This window comes from Sinohyriopsis cumingii, chromosome 2 (assembly GCF_028554795.1).
Source record: "Sinohyriopsis cumingii isolate HCF-2022 chromosome 2, ASM2855479v2, whole genome shotgun sequence".
NCBI lineage: Eukaryota > Metazoa > Mollusca > Bivalvia > Unionida > Unionidae > Sinohyriopsis > Sinohyriopsis cumingii.
This window is the reverse complement of record NC_142962.1, coordinates 13886246-13911708: the sequence shown is the minus strand read 5'-3', so window position 1 is coordinate 13911708 and position 25463 is coordinate 13886246. Positions and strand designations below refer to the sequence as shown.

At 37.3% G+C, this 25463-nt stretch overlaps 1 protein-coding gene across 4 annotated transcripts in view; it reads left to right on the top strand.

The window, feature by feature from the left end:
• The window catches only part of LOC149804357 (striatin-3-like), a 132311-nt gene that overhangs the window by 39776 nt on the left and 67072 nt on the right, over positions 1-25463 (top strand). For 3 of the 4 annotated variants that reach the window (XM_089939351.1, XM_089939369.1, XM_089939341.1), the window contains exons 6-8: positions 6478-6603; positions 18398-18473; positions 23525-23669. In XM_089939351.1, the coding sequence (XP_089795477.1) occupies positions 6478-6603; positions 18398-18473; positions 23525-23669 (347 nt within the window). The remainder of the gene's footprint in view (positions 1-6477; positions 6604-18397; positions 18474-23524; positions 23670-25463) is intronic. The other variant, XM_089939359.1, reaches the window with a different exon arrangement.

Below are 25463 nucleotides of genomic sequence, written 5' to 3'. Positions count from 1 at the left end.
TAGATGTGGTCCATGAGTCGATTAGAAATATCCAGCTAGTAAGAAGAACCTTCTAAAGACCAAGACAACTGAACTTTGATGAAGAAAGGCTGGATGAGAACACACACTGGCCTGTGTCAAGTGGTAGTGCTGACAGACTGTGTGAAGTCTGCAACAAGAAGCACAAAAACTACAAGGCCACCCATCCAGGTGTGTCTATGACAGATAATCCCTTCAAGCACTCCAATACTACACTGTCTGACAAATGCAAAATTCTACTGTGTTAATGCCAGGAGCACCTGTTTTGTGGACTTGCATACAAAGGTGTATTACTGGCAGTGAAGACTTACATCTGTAGTCTGCAGGTGACAGTTGAATAAAGATTACATACACAGACATAAATGATAAGATTTTGCTATAAATTCAGTTATTATACTGGTGTTATCAGTTTTATTTTACTTAAGATAAAAGAAAAATAGCTTTGTGAAATTAATTGTTTTACTCACAATTAACTTTAACAAGAATTTGACAAGCTTCTACCTGTCAAACACCTGAAAGAAAGACCTATTGTGTTACCTGTTTGCACCTGTATTTTAACAGTTGTAATAGATATGCACATTTTAGTGAATTTGTCATAAAATTTGGTTTTTAACTTTGATTTTGACACCTGATCTAGTTAGATATCTTTAAAATTGGCAAAGTTATGTTATTTCAAAATCCACAAGTCATTTTACTTATTTATGTAGTGATGAAAGGGTTAAAATATGTTGCTGGGTGTGGGATTTGAAGCCAAATGGGACATGCACCTCACCTGTCTAGTATGTACTGCCAACTGACAGACAATTATCAGTTCTGCTGTTTGTGGTCAGATGGGGTTTGGAACTTTGTGGAAAGTAGACAGACTTGTTCTTACTTTGAATCTCAGAAAACACTGGGTCTTTCTCTGGTGTCAGAAGAAAAAAGATCAGTTCTTTAACAGAATAAACTCTTGTCAGGCTCAGGAGTATATTGGATCAGTTTCTGTAGAGACACTTGAAACCCTTAGACTTCTGATGGTCATTCCAACCCAGTTGGTGATTATTTAGGTTAATAGTCTGGTGGAGAGCAAGTCACATTCCCCCTTCCAGTGAGGGAGATGAACCACCCTTTCCAGGTCCACAGCCCAGTAACACTAGAAAATGAAGAACAGCCCCATCTCTGAGTCGGTGATGGCATCAAGCAGATCGAACCACCATGGAAAATGAGAGCTGTGCTCTAGCACTAAAAGGTGATGGCTCAGCAGTTATTAAACCTATTTGGTGTGGGGACAGGTAACAGGCCAGGCTTCCCACCTCTACAGCAGCCAGGCAACCAGTGAACCCTATTAGGGACTGGGAGTTGGTATGAATACATCAGACTAGTGTAGACCACTGTCTGACATCTGCTTATGTGGAGACAAAGAGGAGGAGTTGGTGCCAATCTTTACCCAGCTGCTCAAAGAAGATTGAAAAGCATTCTAGTCTTTATGCCAAGTCGGCCTTCGCACCCAGAACCTTTTGGCAGATAGTTTGTTCAGGAGAGGCATAGCAGTCCTCATATAATGATCTTAGGACAAAGCTGTTGCAGAGCTCCTTTTTCAGATGGGATGATGGACCGAAGGCTTACTTGTTCGCAAAAAGGCTAAATAACAAGTTCCCCTTTTACCATTCCCCAGTCCCAGACCATTGGGTATAGGTATTGGATGCCTTCAGCTTGAAATGGCATCATCTGTCTGCTTATACCTTCTTACCATTCAAGATGATTACTTAAGTGCTTCACAAAGTTAGGCTCTGTACTGCTCAGTTCTTTAATATTCCATCAATGACCCCACCAATTGTAGTCCACTGATCTTGACCTATTGTTAGACCAGCCCAGGACATTGGCCCAGAGTAGGTACCTTTTGTCATAGCAAAGGGGCTTTCCTGCACAACAGGCCATAGATTGTCTACCCTAATGCAAACAGCAAATTGCATCATTCAGACCAGGAGACTCACCACATCCAAGGTCTATGATGTGAAACAGAATTGTTTGTGAGTGGTGCAGTAGGAAATTCCTTAATCCTAGTTGACCTTGAGTGCAGTGGCTGACTTTTCTTCTATTCCAATTTGAAGAGAGGGCATGCTTAGTTTCTTCTGTTAAGACTATAGCGTGGTCGTTTCCATTATGGTGAAATTCTCAAAATGCATGGCCATTGGTTCAGATACTTGCATTTCTGACCTTGGCAGGTATTTTGAGATGCAGAGATCAGTGTCTCGCTCACGAATGCCCAGATTTAATCTCTTGTGCATGATGTGAGCTTTGAGAAAGAAATCCCTGTGACCCCTTAACTCACTAACCCCTGAGCCAAACAGCTAGGCTTTCCCCTCCAGCATACTTGCAGAGATCACCTAGAGCAGTTTTCGCGTTACCAGTGCCTGTATCCCTGAGATTTGCTGACTGCACTTGGTTTGCAGATTTGTACGGGGGGGGGCTACTTGCAATAAATGTTATTTTTTAAATTTATGTTCCTTTAATTAAGCTGAAATTTGGCACAACAGTTTTCAGTAAAATACCATACATAATGATATAAATTTCAAGCTACATGCAGAAATAGAACTCGTGCATAAATGTAAAAATAAATGATTTACTTGCCAATTTACCTCGCTTGCCATGAATAATCCATAAAATACAATATGAATTCACACTAAATACTGAATAATTAACTCTATCAACATATGAAATTAATTATATTTTATGTACACAGAAATTCACTTGTCATCTCTTTTGCAGACTTAACATCATGTGAATACTCCATCAGTCTGTCAAGTTAAAGTCTACTTCCTGTGGCTGATTCTTGTCATGTTGCATCATTTTCAAATCTAAATATTTTCACTATTTCTACCACTATCAAAGTCAAATTATTTTCCTTTGTTCGGCAGTGTTCGCTCTATCTGTATAAGCTAAGATTGTGTTGGTTGAACTGCCTGCATAATTAGCAAATGGCTTAAAATCAACCAATGGTTTATGCTCAGACTCGGTGCCTTGGAAACAAGCTAGGTAAACTGAGCCACGCGATCGTGGCATTTGGGAGAAGAGAGAGGTAAAGTATGATGAGTTATAGTGGTGGCAGGGGTTAATGAGTTGACTGTTTCCAGCTCTCTACTTAGCATCTGGGAGACAAAAGAGCAAGCTTTATGTCCAGTCTATAAAAGCAGGTTGTTTAGGTTCAATGGCAATTACATTTATTTTGCTTACCAGATTTTCTAGCCAAATATCTAGCTCCTTTCAGTAACTTGACTTCCTTTAGAGATCCCCAGTCTCAGTCATATCTGTACTGGGAATGATCAAGATCAACTCTTATGCCCAGTTAGGGTTTTATTGCTCTTTTTCGATAATTCTAAAGGACAAGGAAGGGTAGGAAGTGTCTTTGCCTTCTCTTAAAGGGTTCTTCTAATGTTGACATCACTGTTTCAGAGTTGATTGCTCTAATCAATAACTTGTCAGCCCCTTATTGATAGGGATCTTTCATTCTTGAACATTAAAGCCCATGAGGTTTGATAGCTGTGTTTGGTGGATACACTACCTTCTCTTTCTACCTTCATTCTTTGGGCACCATAGTGAAGGTCTGTGTTCACTAGGGCCCCAGGTAATGGCAGAAAAAGTGCCCCAAGCAGATACCAGCCTAAGTAGTGGAAATTCCTTCCAAAAGGGCAATTATATCCTTTGGTTTCAGGGTCATCAGCCTGGCAAATTCAATAATGCAATAGTGACAGATAACATATTACTGATATTAAAATGTATTTTGGGTGGGTGATAAAACTGATTTTAATGATGTAATACCTATCACTGTTGTCAGATTCTATGATCTGATGTCCAAAAAGTAGTTTGTTTTCCTAAAGGGACAACGACCACTCCACATGGGCCTGTGTTTTTATAACTTTGTATCGATTGGAAGGATAGAAATTTTCTTGTATTGACAAGAGTAATTACAATTTCATATAGTTAGCAATGCAGTAGCGACAGGTAAGCATTACTTCATTAAAGTTTTACCCTTCCCCCCAAAAAACAGCATGTTATCAGTTTCAGGTTGCTTCACTTATTAAGATTGTTTAATTTATTTCCATATCACATCAGTCCATGTTTTTTTGAGACTCGGGCTTGGCCAGTGTAGAGATATGAGAAAGCTTGCCAGTAGCTTTCTTTGGGTTGCTGATTCTTACCTGGGTTTTCCAGGTTCTTCCTCCACCAGTTATACTGGCCTTCATGTATAACCTGTCATGTGCTGAAAAATGGCATTAAACCCACAACTTGATTTAATTCCTTTTTGTTGATCCCTTCATCTGTCACATGTAAAATAGTATCTTTTTGCCAAATGGGGTTTAAAGCTTGTACAGCCATTTTTGTAGCATTTGCACTTATTGCCAGGTGATTCTGTAATGGGGAGATAATTGCCAGCACTAAATTGTGGGAAGGAATATATTACTTGTATATTTAAAAGTGAAAGCCATTTCATGAAGTGCAGTAATTATATTTTTTGAATGCCAGATGCTGTCCCAATTGAACAAGAACAATATTCATGGGTATTACCTTTAAATCTGACAAATTTTTCAGCAAGGCACATTTAAGCACAGTTGATATGAAGTATTTAGATATATGTATTAAATACAAAGGATATATACAAGATACAATACTGTTAGGGCAACAGTTAGGTCTCTTATGCTTGCAAGATTAAACCCATTGTTACACTTGATTTGAAAAACAGGCAGTAGGATTCTATTCTGTTTCAGAACAGTTATTAGGTTTAGACTAGTTCAACAAAATCTCATAAAAAGGCTATGGAAAAATAGCAGACAATACTGAGTTAGTCCTCATATGCATTTTCCTTTTAAGCATATCTCTAAATCTCTAAAAATGTTTTGTTAACAAGCTCTTTGCGAAACTTGACAATTTGACTAATACCACATGTTGATTCAGACAAAAGATAAATTAAAACTGTTTCAAGTACTTTCCAAAGAATATTCAGCTTTTATGATCAGGAGGTTTTAGGTAAGCATGCATTTAACCTTATTTTAGGCGTTATTTCAAAATGATGGCTAATAATAAATATATAAATAATTCAATTTGTAACTTACATGGCAAGTACTGCTTGTTTAAATGACCTCCCTTTAATATCACAGTTATGATGGATTTCTTTCAATAGGTGGCCTCTGTGTACTGGTAACAATTAACTCATTAACCCCTGACGCCATGTTTATGTGTCAGGGGTAGTAGCCTACTTCCGAGCTCTATAGCGTGAAGGTCATGTATGATACACTAAAGTGGGTGGTATTATAGAAAGGGAGACAGATGTAGCTCCACAATGATACCAAATAATCTGGATGGTCTAGTTGCACTACACAACAGAGTGAAAAACAATTTTGTGGACCCGATTTTTTTCCACCAAAAATTTGCCCGTGGTCTGAATAAGATTTTGTGTTCAGATTTAAACATTTTGGCCTCGGATATAAAGCCAACTGGTCTGAACTATACACAGACAGACGAACCTTTGCAAAAGGTAGGATAAGATGAGTATTTTGAATTTGAGTGGTCTCGATACAAAAATGATGGGTCATTTAAGCACAGAAAAAGAGGTCCATTTTTTTACCATTCTCCTCATGCGTGAGTGAAATAACCAATGAAAAACCATGTTTCTAACACAACTAGGCATTAGGTTAACCAGAAATCTCTTGCAAGTTGATGTATTTGGATGTATTCAGAAATAGCCCTCAGAATGTGCTTCCTTCTTGCATTTCAGGTGAAAATTACAAAAATCTTCAGGGGTTAATGAGTTAAGCATCACTTTAAGTGATGGTGTAGTGTTCAAGGAGTCCAGCCATTTGATTTCATGATTCAACTTCATTGGTATAATTTGCTGTAGTAGCTAATTTTTGCAGAGGAAAATGGTGGCATACTTTTAGAATGTATTTTATTACTAATAAACAGCAATAAGACTACTGGAAAATATGTGACTACCTTCTTTCTGAAGACATTTTGATACTGTTAAGGGTTTTAATGCCAGCTTTCGGCATATAATAGGTTGGCTATACATGGGGGGGGGGGCATATGTTAGGTGGAGGAAGAACCTGGGACACCCCCCACCCCAGAAGAACCATTGTCACACAGGAAGCTAGTGGCAAGCTTTCTCCCATACCATGTTGGCCAAGTCCAGTAATTTTATTGTAACCATTGATAGGTGCTTGTAGCATGTTTAAATTAGCTGTGCTGTTATTTTGACACACACCCCCTCAAAAAAAGCAAAAAGCATGCTTTGTGAAAAACATCAACTCAAATTAATATAGAAAGACAGTTCAAGCTGAACAAATGTACAGTCTTAATACCTGTTGTGGCATTGATTTGAAATTATAATCTTTATTGTATGTAGAATATATAGGTTTCTGAATGCCTGATATCTTTCCTCCCAGCCCTCTTTCTGCATGTGACTCTGTCTTCCTCTTTCTTCAGACAAGGCAAGAAAGGCCCTGCCTCAATTATGGAGGGGGCATTGATGGACAGTGAAGCTTCTGTCCTTGCCACTTTTGACTTCCTGGCTAGCGAGGGGGTTGCTGATGATGATGACGAAAACCTTAGGTAAAACACATAAAATACATTACATAAAGGAGTGCAAATGTGCTCAGATATTTTTGTGTGGAAGCTTGATCTTGATTGGGTGTATGCACATGCTTGCATGCATGTTTATGACTGTTATACATGCAAAATGATTAAGGACTTTTAATCTGTTTGATTTGCAAATGTTCTGTATGATTGATGTAAAAATGTGTTAGCTTTCAAGATTTGTTCTTGTCTTCCCTAACATGTCTTGATTTGTTTTACCTGTTGCATTACTGATTGCATCCACTGAAGTATGTACCCAGTCAATGGTTGACTTGGTTATTGCTGTCCATTGATCTGTATATTCTGTTATATTGTTAATTGTACACATGTAGTCAGTCTTGCATAGTGTCGAATGCAATTCTGCACCATAGATATTCATAATATTCTTTGTTCCTGGATCAATGACATGTTTCAAATCAAAGAACTACCCCACGGAAGCTATTTGTCAAAAGTCTGTCCAGACATCAACCCAACTGTCCAACTCTACTTGTATTCATATTTTATTATCTTTTTGGCAATAGCATGGTTTCTTATTGGCAATATTATGGTTTATAATGGGTATCACTTTTTCTGTGATAGCAGCTGAGTTGTCATTAAAAATTATGATTGGTAAATTTGTATCTGAGCAACCTAAGAGTTCAGAGGTGGTTAATGTAGGAGAGAGAATTGAAATAGAAACTTGGTATGGAAGTTAATCAAAGTGTTATGTCATTGTGCTTATGTAGACACATTTCCTCAGATTAAATATTCCTTGTTCTAAAATCTAATACAAATATACTTTTGCTGAAGTTTATTCAGTATTGATTGTTGAATGCTCTGTACCTTCACGGGCAGTTAAAAAAAAACATTCAGTTGAAAATTATTTATTGCTAGGGACATTTATAATGGTAGCCAGATACTAAACTAGGACAAGAAAAGTGGTTGGATCTATTTTAACAAATAACTGGAAAGAACAAAAATTGTCCATATGCGCAGATTTCATTGTGACATCACATAATGTGATATTCAGTCTGGTTTGTACTGGATGACATCTTAACTCTTAAAAAAGTGTATGTAGTTTTGTAGTACAATCATCCTCAGTGCTGAATTGTTGGAGAGAAGAAATGATAATTTCAGTGCTTTAAAATTGACTGTATTTTAATTACTGCAATAATAGATGCACAAACCCAATATGAGATATAATTATTGGTGTGTGAACTTAATTATAAGTGTCGTCACATATGACATTCATCGGTTGATCATCAGGGCTCGATGAAGTCAATCCTGCGATGCTCTTTGCTGATGGGTCCTCATGCATATATGCCAACCATTAGGCTTTTTTTCCCTCTAAATTATGCCTTATGCATAACTGTTTTCGGATTATGCGTTTTTGGTATATCCCCCTACAAAAAAATTAATAATTTGTTTTCTCATTTTTGTTATCATCCCATTTATCCCACAGACCTTATTCTAGAAAAGATAGCTTCTTTGTAACTACGACATAAGAGTATGCTTGTCCGAAGACTTGCATGCACTTTCCTAACAGTATTATGTTCTTTTTATAGCAAGTAACATGCTGATTTCTACTTTTGACCTCAGTTTCTATTTATAGCAGCTGTATGGCTTAGTTAGGAGAAAACAGACTGGTTTTCTAACATTTAATCTTTGCTCACAGATTTTTTGTTCTAATTCATACCTGGTACAGAACCAGTCTGTAGGTATTTGGCGTTAAAAGTCAAGTGGGATTTATTCTAGTCGGTGTGTGTGTTAGAGCAAAAATGTTTTCAAATAATTTCACAGATGGATTAGGAAAAGATGAGAAACTAATTCAGATATGAATACATGAATTACACAATACAGTGTTCCATTCTAAAGATCTTCATGCCCCTTGCAGGCTACATGGAAAGGATTTTAATTTTGGTCATGGTGGTAAAACAAAGAGACCTTTACTTAGCTCATTTTACTAACTCCAGTACTAAGGTAACTTCTTTTTTACAGCAGAACTAAATTGTGGACATGAATTTAAAAAATACGGAGGCATTATCTACTGAGTTCTTAATAGAACATGGACTACACCTAGCGGTAGAAGGCTACATTGATTCTTTGTTCAAACAGATGTTCCCGATTCCAAAATTGCAGAAAATATGGATGTGCAAGAACAAAATCATCTAATATTGTTAGGTGTTTAGCAGAAGATACTTCACTTAAATTGCAGAAGCCATGAAAATTGGGCCATTTAGTATTGCAACAGACAGGAGTAGTGATTATGACAAAAAGTTGTACCCAGTCTGTGTAAGAGACTTTGACAAAGAAAGGGGCAAAGTCAGAGTGCTCTTCATTCATTAGCAGAATTAGAGAAACCTTTTTTATTTGCTTGATAATGCTTTGAATAAACATAAGTTGGCAGAACTGTATGGAGTTTTAAGCTGATACTGCATCAGTGATGACTGAATTCATAAAGGAGTTGCATTCATTATTTTGAAAAATGTCTCCATCACTGTACATATCAGATTGTCTCTTGTCGTATGATGCACCATGCTGCAGGAAAGGCTTCTGATAAATTAGAAATAGAACTCTTGAAGTACCAAGTTGGCACTCTACCTGACAATGTACTTCATGCAGACAGAGTTGGTTTTTTTTTCTTATTTCCCAGCTAAAGACCCAATAACTTTAAGATATAAATTTCCTCTTTGTCAGGTTTTGAAAGGAATTTGGTTCTTTACCATTCTAATGCTGACAGAGATTGTTCAATATTGTTCACAAAAATAAAACTGAATTCAGATCCAGGCTCTGTAAGGCAGCACTTAGTGCTCTACTGGTGTGCAAAACATTTGTAGTCTCAGCTGGTACAAAGTGTTTTGAAATGCATGAGTCTGTTGCTTTTTAAAGCTCAAAGCATTATTTATATATGAAAAGCAGTAATTGATGTTAAAATTCCAGAGGGATAAATAAATCATTTTGCACATATGCTCATTGAATTTTTATTATATGTGGATTATTCTTCTTCTGCTTGGATTACTCTTTTTGTCCATATGGATTGCACTTTTTCCTTGCCAGGGTTTGGCATGTATGCTCATGTGGCTGATGAGTCCAATACGAGATGTGCATGTCCTGAAGCAGTGTGTGCACTGGAGGCATGAGTTGGTTCTTGACTATGAAGCCTACTTGTGCTCCCTGGCATTGGCGACATTCGTTCTGTGGGCATCCTCGAAGGTTTTGCACCCATTATGAACAGCTGCATGCCAGCCATGTCTATCCTTGGCACAGGACTCAAGGTCTGTCACAGATATCAAGCAGCATCTCAGGCTGTCCTTGATGGAGTCTTTGAATCTTCTCTTCGGGCGACCAATTTTTCTGTGTCCACTAGATAGAGCTCCATACAAAATTTGATGTGGCATTCGAGACGCCTCCATACGATGACATGATCTGTCCACCGGAGTTGGGCTCTCATGACCATCACTTTGATACTGGTTAAGCCTGCTCTATCCAGCACTCCTAGGTTCACCATTCTGTCTTGCCATCTGAGGCCCATAATCCAGTTCAGGGCACTCGTGTGGAAGCACTCAAGTTGCTTGATGTGCTTCTTGTATGTTGTCCAGGTCTCACATCTAATAGGAAGTTTGTTAGCACTACTGCTTTATACACCTTTATCTTTGTGGACAGTTCGATATTCATGTGGCACAACACGTGAGAGAGGATTCGTCCTAGTGATTAACTGGCGCTGCTGATGCGTGACGTTATCTTTGTCATGCGATCCATCAGAAAATATGATGCTTCCAAGGTACTTGAAGTGATCGACAGCTTTCAGCTGGGTGTCTTCGATAGAGACAATCAATGGACAAGCTATGGTGCTTGGGACAGGTTGGTGAAGCACCTCTGACTTGTTCAGACTGATAGTGAGTCCGAAGAGTCTTGAGGCTTCCGCGAAGTGAGTAACAGTGAACTGGAGATCTGCTTCCATATGTACCATGAGAGCACAGTCACCCATGAAAAGTGCTTTAAGAATAATTTTCTCCATAGTTTTGGACCAGGCATTCAGTCGGTGAAGGTCGAAGAGAGAGCCATCCAGTCTGTACTTTATGTACACTCCTTTCTGGAGATCATGTGAAGCATGGTTCAGGACAACTGTGAAGTATAGGTTGAACAATACTGGGGCAAGAATGCAACCCTGCTTCATGCCGTTAGAAATGTTGAATGACTCAGAAATATCCCCATTGTAGAGAATGAGTCACATCATGCCATCATGGAAAAGTCGGATCATCTTACTGAACTTCCTAGGGCAATTGAGTCGTGCTAAGATGACCCATAGTACATCTCTGTTGACTGTATTGAAGGCCTTTGTGAGGTCTATGAAGACACCATAGAAGTTCATGTTTTGTTCAATGCACTTTTCCTGTACCTGTCTTAAGATCATGTTGATTGTGCTCTGATCTGGTCTGAAACCACATTGGGCCACTGGAGTGATATGCCTCAATAGTTGCCACAGTAAGCTTTGTTCCCTTTGTTTTTCTTTAAGGTGACAGTCATTATGTCTTTGAACTCCTGTGGCATGGACTCCTCCTCCCAAATGCTGGTCAGGATGCTGTGCAGTGCCTCAAGTGCTTTGCTGCTTTGAAGTGATCAACAGGAATTCTATCCATGCCTGGTGCCTTGCCAGAACTGATCATGTTGATGGCTCGCTTGACTTCTTCCGTGGTAGGGGTCCGAGATAGTTGGCTTCAGGACAGTTGCGTCAAATGATTCAGAGTCTTCAGTGGATGGCATGTTCAGTAGGTTGGAGAAGTGTTCCTTCCACCTTTCGGTGATACTCTCTTTGTCCTTGAGCAGAGTGGTCCCATCAGAAGAGATTAGCGGGGTACTGCAGGCTTTCAATTGTCCATAGACATCTTTCAGGGACCTGAAAATCTCTTTCAAGTTGTTAGTGTCTGCAAAATGTTGGATTTCATCTGCTTTGTGGTTCCACCAGCTATTTTGCATAATTCGGAGTTCTCTCTGGGCTCTGCTCTGCAGGTGTTTGAAGCAATCATGTTTTGAGACTGCGTCAACTTCGTTCTGCCACTCTATATAGGCCTCTTGCTTTTGTTGAAGGAGGATGCTTATCACTTTATTTTCATCAAACCAGTCTTGGTGGACTTTTCTTTTAGGGCCTAGGATGACCTTTGCAGACTCACTCAACAAGTCCTGGAGCTGGTTCCACTTTGAGGTTGGGACAACAGTCAGAGGTCCGTGCACGATCAGCATAGTATTTTTGCGCTGTGGCAGGACAGTTGAAATCAAGGATAGCCCTGACTAATCAGTGGTCTGTCCAGCACTCGGCTCCCCTCAAGGCTCTTGTTTTCCATACATCGTGGGCATCTCTGTTACAGATGATGATGTATTTGATCAGATGCCATTGCTTGGATTTGGTACATATCCAAGTTGCTTTATACTTGTTCATCTGATTGAAGAGTGTGTTCAAATTATTCTCTGCACACATCAATAGTAGCAGCAGTCCATTCGTGTTCATTTTTCTGATTCCATGCTGTCCCAATACTCCATTCCAGTTTTCATAGTTGTGGCCCACTTGGGCCTTAAAATCGTCAAGTACATTGAGTTTGTTGCAAGCTGGGGTAGCTTTTACGAGGGCATCAAGACTTTTGTAGAAGGCTTCCATTTCTTTGCTGCTGGTCAACGTGGGGGCACACAAACTGTTGATGGTGATATAATTATTGATGTGTGAACTTTATTATAAGCATCAAGCCACATATGTAAAATTATCATTTTGGCACTTACATGTGCAAGTACAGGTAAATGTACAAATTACCTTTGTATTTTATCTGTAGTTTTGGCTCTTTTAAATCAAAAAGAATAAATATAAATATATATAAATATGGTTCCGTCTGACAACATTTCAGTAGTAGCATACCTCAGGCATCAGGGAGGTACACATGTTCCTTTTCTTAGGAAGTCTGGAACCTTCATTGGGCAGCCTCAGAGGAGATTCGTTTCTGACTTGACCATATTCTGGACAAGAGGAATATTCAGGTGGTCAGATGAACCATGGGGTCCTCATGGAATGGTCTTTGCAGTGGTTGGTAGCAAGCAGAGTCACTTTTCTGACAGGAAACCCTTGGTGGTCTTGTTTATTACAAGACTTTGTTCTTTGATAAAAACAATCACTTCTCTGACAGAGGAAACACTTGGTGGACACATTTATTTCAAGACTGATAAAAATAATCTCCCTTTTTTTTTCTCAAGTACCATATCAGAGAGTTTGAGTGGCAGGTGCTTTCAGTCAAAAGTGGAATTGTATATACAGTATGCATACTTTTTATCCTTTCAAAATAATTTTGCAGGTCCTCCACCAAATTAGGATCTCCATGTCTCATGTCATCCTGGTACCCCCCCCCATGATCTCAGTGGTCGCAATCAAATTAGACGAGTCAATTAGAATACCAAAGAGGAGGGATCTGCTGTCACTAAATTATCTCCAGTAATTGACCAGTTTTCTAGAAAGGTTGTTGTTGTGGGGTTTAACGCGCCATTTTTTAGCACGCGATAGGCTATGCATGGCAGCCAGTATTAATGGTGGAGGAAGAACCCAGGAAGAACCACTGACCCACGAGAAGCTACTGACAAGCTTTCTCACATACCCACATTGGCCGAATCCTAGACTCGAACCCATGCAGACGGAGGTGAGATGGCAGTGATCCATAACAGAGAGTACTTTAGACCACTTGGCCACTCTGGGCCCCTTAGAAAGGTTGTAAAGTGCACTGTCGAGGCCAGGAGGCAATCTGCTTAAAGGGTTTATGATACAAAGTGTAGATTCTTCTGTGATTGGTGCAGTAGGAAATGCATTGATCCTAGCTGTCCCCCTTTTAACTCATTAGGCCCCGATCCCTTCTGTACGTGTGGTCCGGTTTCTGCATTCAGTGGCCAGTCCTGCCTTTAGTCGTAGTTTGTTTACTGCATTCAGTGGCTGATCCCATCCCCAGTCGTGGTGAATGTGTGTTTGATACATGGTCTCTGATTGGTTATAAATGGTTTTTTTCCAAGAATCAGACCAATATTAAACCAATATAAATGATTTTACTTTCGTTTGTGCAAATTTGAATTGTTCAGAATCCAAGGGTTACTAATTGAGAGCAGTTTCACTACACATGTTCTGTTCATAAAGAATTGTAAATGATGGAGGACGTAAGAGTGATTTTTGATGACAATGAGAGCAAAAATGAGGAGTTTCTCTGGTTTGATCTCGTAAATATTGAGCAAGCAGAGGAAAGATTTGTTCGGCAGTTATTTTGATTTAGATTCGGACATAGAAGTTTCTGGATTGAATCGTCAGAAGAAGAGTATGCTGAGAGTGATGATGATAGAGCTGATGACGTATTCTAAAAATGTTGCACATAATTTTGTAAATAGTCTATAAATAAGTTGTGAAAGACTTGGACAAATAGGAAAAAAAATACATCACTGTTGTAGACAAATTCATTTGGAATAATTGGTGAAAAATTCAATAATTTTTATTAATTATAAGAGAAATTAAGGTAAGAGTGAATGCATGTGCATGATGTTTACAAAATTTTCCAAACAGGTAAAAACTCTGTGGCACAAGCAGCTAGACACAGCTTAGTGCTGCTGGGGTATAGCAGCAGTGATACTGATAACAGTGCTGGGCATGAATGAGTTAAGCACAGTTGCAGAATTGTTTTTGTTCTTTTTGAGAAAAGATAGTGTTCTGTGTCTTCTATAAATGACTACAGGGCAGCCCTTTCAAACGCTCTCAAGTTCTGTTGGGGTACCACCATTGGGTTGGACCCTCATCTTTCTGATTTCATCAGGCATTCTGAGCTTCAGAGTCTGGTTTCAGGCTGACAAAGCCTAGATAAATCTTTCGTGCATTCTTTTCAGTGTTTTGAAAAACCAACAGATTTCCAGTCTCAATGGTATCTTTGCTCCTTAGCCCAGTTTGACCCAACCCTCTGCAGCAGTGAACATTCCTCTTCCATAACTGGATTGCCTTGAAACTTCACACACATAAATTTAATTAGTCCTGAATGAAAATAGTGCTGCTTGGACATACAGTATGGCCAACTCAGCAATCATCTTTGAAGTCTTGTTATTGCTACTCCTCCTGAATGAATGGTTATATGAACATCAAAGACTTTTTATGATGTATCGTTGGTCCTAATCATGCAGATCTGACATTCATTATGCATGGTCATATACAGCAGCTTCTGAATGGATGGTCATATCGACATCAGTTTTTCACTGAAAGACTCCTTTTGATGTTTAATTGGTATAAAATGAAACTCATGCTGATGTGAGATCAAATATGACCACCATGATAGGCATCGCAAATTTTTTATTATTTGAATACTCTTACATGGATGATCATGGAGTTTTCACTACAAGACTTTTTAAGATGTCTGATTGGCCCTTCATTGAAAATATTGCTGATATGACATCCAATATGGCAATCATGGCAACCATCTTCAAAATCGATTTTCACTCAACATCTCTACTTGAACAGAAAGTCATATTAATATGGTGTTTCACCAGAAGACTTCTATGATGTCCCGTTGGTCATAAATGGTGCAGACCTGACATACAGTATGGTCACCACACAGCAGGCATTGTGAGAATCTTTTTATCGCTACTCTGCCTGAATGGATGGCTATATTTACAAGACTTTTTATGATGTCAGGTTGATCATAAGTGAAAATGATTCTGATCTTGTGTCTAATATGCCACCACAGCAGCCATCTTGAAAATATTGTGATGCCTACTCCTCTCAAATGGATGGCTATATCAACATAAAGATTTCACTAACACCTTTCTTATGATACCTGGTTGGTCCTAATTGAAAATGGTGCCAGTTGTACATCCAATATTGCAGTGACAAAAGCTGTCTTAAAAATCTTTTTGTGAATGATGAGTATTATATCGAGTTTTTACCAAAACACTTATAATGGGTTTCTACTTTGTCCTAAATGAAAATGGTGCCAAACTGACATCCATTATATGCACCACATCAGCTCATTTCAAAATTTTGTTATATTTGAAGAATGTCAGAGATGGTTTCAGTAGTCGACAGTTAAAAAGGAGAAATTGTCTTTTCCAGAGTTACTGGAACTTCTTGTTACCCAGTAGAACATCAGTCCTTTTTTGAGGGACTCATTTTTGGGGGATAAAACTAATTTTAATGGTTTAATTTAACATTTTAACTACTAGAACGGCTGTAGTAGCTCAGTGCTCTGTCGGGCTGCAGAGGTCACTATTGCATCTGATTTGTGGACTGACTTCTAGAACCTGATGCTGCTGCACCCAAATGAGAACTTTTAGCTGATGATTTAGGGATAGGGGCAGTTGGTTTTTCCGGTTGTTATTTTCCTTATAATTGACTGTTTTATGTACTAAAACCATTTCTGTACAACAACTATAACTGCCTTTTGCCTGTGTGACTCTTTAATCCCATTGACTTCTGAAAAATTCCATAAATTGAAGATAGAACACACTATTTGTAACCCTTTAATTTGTTTGTCTTTATTTTATGGAGTTATGTATCAGATCTGTTCACATAATTATTTACAAATGTTTAAACAATTATTATGTTCTACTAGTGCTTAATTTGCTACTAGTGATGTGTAAAATCAGTTTTGTTTCACACTGCTTGCTCATTATGGACACATCATGCTGCATCTTTTTTTTTCTTCTTCAAACTTCATTGTTTAGCTTCTCTTTCCATTTTGCTCGATAGCTGTTTCAGCCTCAGTTCTTTCATTTAATACCAGTGGACAATATTTAAATAAGAAATCTTTTTTTGCCCCCTCTAATTCAAAACAAAAGTAGGATCCAAACTGTCATTGAATTCTGTGACCTGAACAGCTCATGGCTGTTTTATCCACACTGCACTGTCTTCATCATCTGATTCGTTCTCGATTTCTGATAGACTGGACAAGATGATAATTAGATGCCACTGCAAACATTTAAATCAATATTATCAATCATGTCCTCTGAAAATCCTAATTTTTTAAATTCCAAATCGCTAACAAAAGTAATTGTTTCCACCGTCAACAACCACATGTATTAACTATCACGTGTTAAAAAGTTCCAGAAAATCTCCATATTTAGTAGCCATATTTAGTTTATGTTGTCTTTCACAGGAAGGTCAATCATTTATAAACTCTATTTTGATTGGATGAATGTTGTGTTGATGAGTTAGATCTTTTTTAACATGAAGATGAAGAGTGGATCTATCTTTCACTAAGGTCTGAAGCATGTAGCAGGCAAGTGGATATATCTGCTATGGCAGATAGCAATACTTGTTACAAGCAGATTTATCAGCCACTGTGAAGGCAAGGTACATGCATTCAGTGGATATACCTGTCAGTAGTGAGGAAAGAGTTAATAATTACCTGCTACTATTGCAGACATTTCATCCTTTAACTCCACCATTCTATACTGTACTGTCAATCCAAATCAAACAACGAAGATATTCTGTATGTTGGCAAGGACTATTTAGTTGGACTAATCAGATGATTTTCAGTTTTTGCCCTTCAATACTAATTGACATAGTGGTCACTCTGGTATCTGTTTGCATGTCTTTATATTTGTTGTGAACACTTTTCCTTGTGAGAAATGTTATATTTTTAGAATGACATCTTTGTTTAAGGTTTATTAAAGATATGTCATTGTAATCATGTAGGTGCTTTCTGGTCTTAAATAAAACATTAATTGTTCTAAATTTTAATCCTAAAGTAGTTTTACCAAAGTTGGTTCATTTCTGATTGCTGTAATCACAAAGGTTTCGGATGAAAATGAATGATTCCTGTGGACTTTTTAGAACGGCTGACTGGAACTAAATTGTGTCTTTTTACAGTGTAGAGGTACCTCATTTTTATGTGTTGTTCCAGTAGAAGGTGCTTTCATTGGGATATCTTATCACGACGTTCCTTTTGGTGTACTCTGGATCACACCTCTTGGTTGGCCTTTTTGAAAGATGTCTGTGTACTTTAACATTGATTTTATCTTATTTTTCGGGGTGTTTACATAATAATTTTGCAAGGAATGTTGAAAGACTGAGTAGAATAAAGTGAATAATCACCATCTAAAGGTATGTGCAATCAGATTCTCAAAAATGACACCTATAGCTGAAATAGTTGGTACTAATATACCTATATGATTTGTACTTCAATTTCTAGCTAAAGGTGGGGTTGACAAAGAGAGTCTTGTGTATACATATTACACAGGTATAGTATCCCATAATGCATTATCTTGATTTAGTCTGTACCGGTGGCATATTGCCTGGAATACTCAACATTCATCAGCACTTCAGTTTTCTGTTGGTGTAGAACCTCACAATATGTCAGTTCCATGTTAAATTCATGAAAATCCTTGAACAATCTATCTTTTCTTGCCAAGGTGTATAAAGAATTCACATTATTCAGACCAAACAGTTCACATTATTCTTGTCAAACAATTCACACTATTCAGGTCAAACATTTCTCATTATTTAGGTCAAACTATTCACACTATTCAGGTCAAACAGTTCACATTATCAGGTCAAACTATTCACACTATTCAGGTCAAACATTTCTCATTCAGGTCAAACAATTCACACTATTCAGGTCAAACATTTCACATTATTCAGGTCAAACAATTCACACTATTCAGGTAAAACAGTTCACATTATTCAGGTCAAACTCACATTTTTCAGGTCAAACAATTCACATCATTCAGATCAAACATTTCTCCTGCAAATAACATGACTTAGATTCTCTACATATTTTAAAATCTCTTATTTCAGTGATGAAAATGAAGATGGCATGGCAGCTGATGATGAAGCTGAGGAACGATTGGAAAAGTCCAGACCCAAGATAAAAGTATGTTAGTTTTAGCTGTATCAGTCATCATCTGGAAGAGTTATGTCAAGGCCTTTCATTCATTGTCCTTCCAGTGCGTGTTAGCACAAGGTAGTTATTGGTAATCCTAAACTACTGGTGTGATTGCCCTAAATATTTACAATTCCAACTTAGCCCAAAACATTACTTGGTCTAAAATGAAAATGATGCCCCTTGGAAATTCAGTGTGGCCATCTTGGAAGTCATCTTGAAAATCTTGTTATGACTACTACCTTTGAAGGTCATATAGACATTATAGATTTTCATATTTGACAGGAGTCATTATGAAGCTAAACCAATTTTTTGTATGATAAGTTTTCATACCCTTTATACCTAGGAATCATTGTCAATCATAGTAACTCTGTATTCAGGTTTCAGTTCCAGTTTTTCATTTTCTATTATTTCCTATACCACTTCATGACTTTTCTTCAGACTTGGGATAAACATTGTGAAGCAAAGATAATTCATTCATTGACATGCACATCTTGCCTCTTTGTGGGGCCAAGATCAATCATAGAAAATATGCATTAGATCTTTGGTTAAAGCTTTTCTGTTTGCTTATATTTAAACCCCATGATGGATTTCGTGTACTTGGGATGAATAATTATGAAGCCAAGATAGTTCATTTCTAAGCATTGCATGTTTGCCTCTTTTACCTTAAGGTCTAGGTCATAGTCATAAAATGTATGGGTTTATTTTCATTTGTTTCCAATTTCTACACTTTATGGATCTTCATCATATATGGAATAAATCATTTTGAAGCTAAGACAGGCTACTCCAGGTAGAAACACAGAGAGAAATTACAAAAGGGTAAAACAGGAGACTGTCCCAAGTTTCACTGAAGCCAGAACATTTGTGGAAACCAGAATTCCATTTAACGGCAAATCCTATCACAAAACCTTCCACAAGCTATCTTTGTATCTGGGCAGCTATTACCTGGCTGCACTGCAAGTCCAAGTTTATATTATTGACTCCAACCAAACCGGTGAGGACAGCCACATTAATGATAATGAAGCAGGTAATGCTAGTTATCAGTGTCAGTGTGTGACAAATAAGAAACACACTAATAGAAATAGTGAAAAACTGGTTGGATCTGGCTCTCAAAGAGAGAGTGAACCACTTGTCTCAGTGGTCAGTATATAGTTGCATGAAAATTAAGAAACATGACATGATTATTGAGAAATGGGTTAGATCTGCTCACGGGAAAAACTGCTGGTTCCAGTGGTAATGTCGGCTCAAAAATAAATAAAGAGTGAACTAAACAATCTGCCTGACCTCTGAAAAGATCTGATGATGCTTTCAGGCTATTTAGTAATTTTGAAGACTGTAGAGTTTGGAAGCTGGAAGGCTCCCTGATAGTGTGACAGGGAAACCTTGCATGAATCCAGTACTTTAATTGTTTGAATAAGGCTGTAAATTTTACATCCAGATGCTTGATCCAGTACAGTCAGCAATTTAGATTTTGGTACAAATAGAACTTTAGAAAGCCTCTATGTTAGGCAATCTCATCTGAACAAAATTGGCTTTTCAGTATATCAAACTGTCTTCTAACCCATCTGGTCCTGCAGTTGATGTAGCCTTTAGAGGCAGAATTGCAGCTGTCATAGCAACACATCATAGCAACATTTCAGGCCATTTACTGGGTAAGGCTTCAGCTTTTACTGCAGAAGTTATAGCCATTTGTAAAGCTTTAATCTACACTGAAGCCTCAACTTGCACATAAAAATTGTATAATCTTTTTTCATTTCCCTTTTGACACTGAAATCTGTGCAAAACCTCAATCTAACAACTCTTGCAAAACCTTAAATCTGACATACATGTTGTAGTTGAAATGCAAACATTGATCGCCTCTTTAACGTAATTGTTTCGTGTCAGATGCAATACTGGATGTGAAGTCATTATTCTGTATAATCAGTTAAAAAATTTAAAGGCTCTTTACTGTCATTCAATCAGTTCATGAAGGAAGTGGACACTTATGTTTATAATGTGCCTTTTATTAAATTCATTACAGTTACTTGTGGTGGTGGTTGAAATCAAAGGTTGATCCACTTAAGATTCTCTGTGTTAAGTAAAAATTTGAACAGGGCCATTTAAAGCAATGCTAATAGATCATACTGGATCTGTTTTGCTTTAAGTGTTCTGATTGCCTGATAATTTGTTTGCTTCATCCAATATGCAGTAAGAAGTAATAGAACTTGAGCACATTTGACACTTATCAAAGATGACTTACTCTAGTATCGCATGATGTAAAATAATAGAGGTAGATTGAAGCATTCTGTATGCCCAGAGTGTACGAATGGCCAAATAAAGGTACATACAATTTTTTACTTATGCAAATTTACTTTTGCGTGACTTGCTTTAAAATAAAAAATAGAAAAACACTTGTCCTGAACTAGCGCCATGGAAAATTGTATTTGTCTGACTTAGAAATGTGTTGTCCAGGAGGTTGGGCCTTGGGATTTGATCAGCCCAGAGAGGATAGTAAAGGTTCAGATAAAGCAGCCAAAGCTGTCCTGCAGTTTCTGGTTTCCATATGGAAGATTCCATATAATGACTTCAGATATTATATAAATCAAAATGTACTTTGTAGAATGTAAACTCAACAATCCTCCAAACATCAGACTCACTATTCTGAATGGCCTCTCTCATACAGTAAAAGATCATGGAGGTGAAGTGGTATTGTGCAAAACACATATCTGACGTCAATGATGTACATATCTAAAAGGTGAACCTGGACCAGGGTGCATATTATGCCATTGTGCACAGATAGCAGGAATACATTCTTGCTGAGTGTTTTGACTTTTACTTGGTGATATTATCTGTGGACACCTCTTGGATATATAGCTATGTTAAGCTAAACAAGCTTTGAGGTGGCCTCCTTTTATGTCCTGCAAGACAGAAGTATTTTGATGCATACTCCATGAAGAAATTGTATGGTGATGTACCACGTGAGAAATTCTTAATACTTTATAAGGGAGTGCAATTGATGTTATACAGTTTTGCCATGTATTAAGGATTTTATGTTTGTTGCCTTTGTCTTTTATTTTATATTCCTTTTCAGAATTTTATCACTTTTGTTCTTATGTTTTATCTTGTACTAAATGATTACTTTTAAATAGAAGGGTTTATTGTCCAAAAGCATTCATGCAATTGTTGTTTAAAAAAAAATTAAACTTGTGGTATCACTATATAGCCACTACTGTGCTGATGTGCTTTAAAATTATACTGTATACTACATAAATACATATTCAGTACTTATGCCACTTTCATAAATATCTTGGACATGACAGTACAGTGGAATAGCCTAAGTTTAAAGGCAGATAGTGTCCATTTTATATACATAAACTCTTCTCTGCTAAATGGAATGTCCATGCACAAAACTTGGGCCTTCAAAGACTCTAGTCTTCCATTCTGATCTTGAACAGTTTTTGAACAGTGAGCAATACTTTTCTTCTGCTTGGTGACTTAAAGCACATTTGAGGCTTCAAAAGATATCAGTGAGAGGAAAGAGAGTAGAAGACTTTATTTTAATAAACAATCTGCCTTTTTAATGACAAGTTGCATACCTGTTTTTTTGGCCTGTTCCCACAGAACTCTACTCATCCTTTGATTTTACCATCTGTGATCTATCTGTTCTTACTTTACTTCATTTAGGACATTGATGATGAGCTTTGGGCTAATGACCACTTTCCATCATATTTAAGAATACACTATGCATTAAGGTTGCCATAACTTGAAACAAGTACTTTTGTTTTCAGAAATTGCACTGCAGATATTGGCCAAATTTGATAAAGCATTCAAGTATGAAGGACTTTCAAATTCATGCAAATGATGCCTTCTTGGTATGAAATATGGCTACCATTGGCAGTCAGGCACTTACTTGGACACAACATAAAACTTGTGTAAGGCACTAACTTGGACACAACATAAAACTTGTGTAAGGCACTAACTTGGACACAACATACAACTTGTGTAAGGCACTAACTTGGACACAACATAAAACTTGCATAAGGCACTAACTTGGACACAACATAAAACTTGTGTAAGGCACTAACTTGGACACAACATAAAACTTGTGTAAGGCACTAACTTGGAATAATGTAAAACTTATGTAAGGCACTAACTTGGACGTAAGATATTCTGCATAGGTTATGCTGTGTTTTTGAAAATAGATGCATTTGAATGAAATGACTGGAATTTTTTAGTGTAATTGGTTGAACAGGCTGAATCAACAACTGTCTGTTCTGTCCTCCTGCAATAGTGCAAAGAGGCTAGCTCAGTAAACATTTTATTTTCTGTTAGGCTTTAATTGCTTCCTTCTGTGTTCAACACAAATAACATTTTTCACTGGGCAGCAGATCACCAGGAAAAATCATGTGACAAGTATTAATAATTTTCTTAGGCACTGCATTACAATGTAATAGCAGCCTAATGGTATAATTAGTGAAGTGATACCCTCTAAACCATCGATGCTGGACCAAGTATCAGTGTTAAGATAAAAGAAAACAAACTACAAGCTTGTGTCTAAAATTATGGATAAGACTTTGGCAAACTATTTATTCAGATGGCAGATATGCCTTTATGGAAGGCGAGTTGTATTTCATATGTATTGTGATAGGTTATGCCTGTCCATCAGTCAGTGTGTCCATGAATCCATCTGTCTGCCACTCTTCCTCTAGCTACACAGATTGAGGGAGACATGTTTTGTATGATGTTTTAGGAGGATCCTACGTGTGTGTGAGTCAAAGGTCACATTTTCAGTTATAATATAGATGTTACCTTGTAAGCTGAACTCCGTCTAGACTGAATTAGGGTGGGTAATTATATATTGGTATAATATTTCAGGAGGAGGAGGTCTAAATACCACCTGCAGAATGTGTGTGGTATAAATGTGTGTGCTGGTTTCAATCTCTAAATTTTTGTTACATATGGTATTTTATATCAAAATTTGATTTACGGAGTATGTATGAAGAAAAAAAGTGAAACATTGAAGATACTTTTAAACTGAATATGAACTCGATGTTTCTTATCAGATAGCAGGCATCGAGAGCATGGCAGGCATGGATGATGTTGATGCAGAAGAAGCCCTTGCCGAGTTTGATTTTCTTGTTAATGAAGCATCTGAGTCAGGGGAAGGAGCAGGTGAGGCACGTAGCCATGGGGATAGCCCAGAATGGGGTAAGCTGTATAAATGGATATTTGCACTTAAAAATTGCTGACATTACTAAAGTTGTGTTTGGGTTTAAAATTTCAAAGTCAGAAATCAGTACAAAGAAATATAAACATTAAGCAGTCTGCATGAAAATAGTTTGCATGGAATGAATATTTTACACTGATCAGAGGTATACTCCTCAGTTTTAGTTATTACTCCTCAGTTTTAGTTATTACAAGTAATTTCTAAAATGAAAGTTGCCTTTATTTATCTATATATTATTTGTAGTAGTAGGTTTATTCAATCTTGTACTGATAGATGTCACCTGCAAATTATATGCATCTTTTCCCTGCAAATTAAGCGCCAGACACATGCTTTTCCTAATTATGTATCTAAGTTAATAAAGAATTGAAAATAATGAAACAAATACCGTAAATTCATTATTTTTGTGGGGTTCCAATTTTCTAATACTATAATTGTTACAAACCACAGATTTAAAGACCTAGCGACAATTATTTCATGGGAAACCGTGAGACGCCTTCCAGATTTACAAATATAAGTACCCACAAAAATAACAAACTTTACAGTATTTAGACTTAATTGCATCTTACAAAGTGGAATCTGTCTTATGACTAAATTTTAGGGATGTTTGGTCCTAGGAAATTCAAATTCTGACTTTGAATTTTTTTACAGTTTTTCTCAAGTTGTATCATGGCCTTGTTCTGCTCTCTGAGAAAATGTTCAAAATTTGTGAATTATAAGTTGGATTAAGACTTATGTTATTACATAATATTTTTATATGATGAGGCATGCTTATTAAAATTTAAAAGTATACATTTTCTAAGATAAATTTATATCGTACTTTTGTTTTATGGCAGTTATGTAATTAGCCTTTGGACAATAAGATACTAAAAAGGCTGCAGTCACTTATAACTTGAGGGTCTTTCTTCTGTTTTTAAAACTCTGCTGACATCAGTATGGTTCTTGTGTGTATATAACTGGTAGATCAGTAGTGGAAGGCTACTTCATTAAGCACATCTCTTGTGAAAGGATATTGTATTTTTTCAGCATTTCCTTATCACCATTTTGAAAACTACTCGGTTGGGGGAGGTTAGGTCACAGTGACCAGCTTCAACAGCTTATGCATTAGTTGTACTTTACTCCTCTACTTCAAAAGGTCAGTTGGAGATAAAATTGACACTAGACTCGGTATGTAATAGGCCCTTCTGAGTCAGAGTATTGCAGTTGTTGGTCACTATTTTGCTAAAAATTAAGTATGATCATATTTGCTTCACTAAGAATTGGGGAAAGTGGTACTGCTTGTTTGTACTTGTAAGAAAATATTAATGTTTGATTTAAACCATCTTTTATAGGTAGTAGTTGTGTTGCAGATGTCATATTAACAGATCTTGCTTGTTGTTGTTGTTGTTGTGGGGTTTAACGCCATTTTTCAGCACACGATAGGCTATGCATGGCAGCCAGTATTAATGGTGGAGGATGAACCTGGGAAAACCCCAGGAAGAACCACCGACCCATGAGAAGCTACTGGCAAGCTTCCTCACATACCCACATTGTTCGAATCCTAGACTTGAACCCACGCAGACAGAGGTGAGATGTCAGTGAACTGTAATGGAGAGCACTTACGACCACTCCGCCAATCGGGGTCCCTACCTTGCTTGTAGTATAATTAAAGAAAACATTTAATTGACATGTAAAAGAAACTTGTTTTGGGGTTCTTTTGAAGCTATGAAGCAATAAGGCTGAAACATTTGCATTTGTAAATGGATTAATTTATTTTATCGGTTGTAAAATCAGTAACT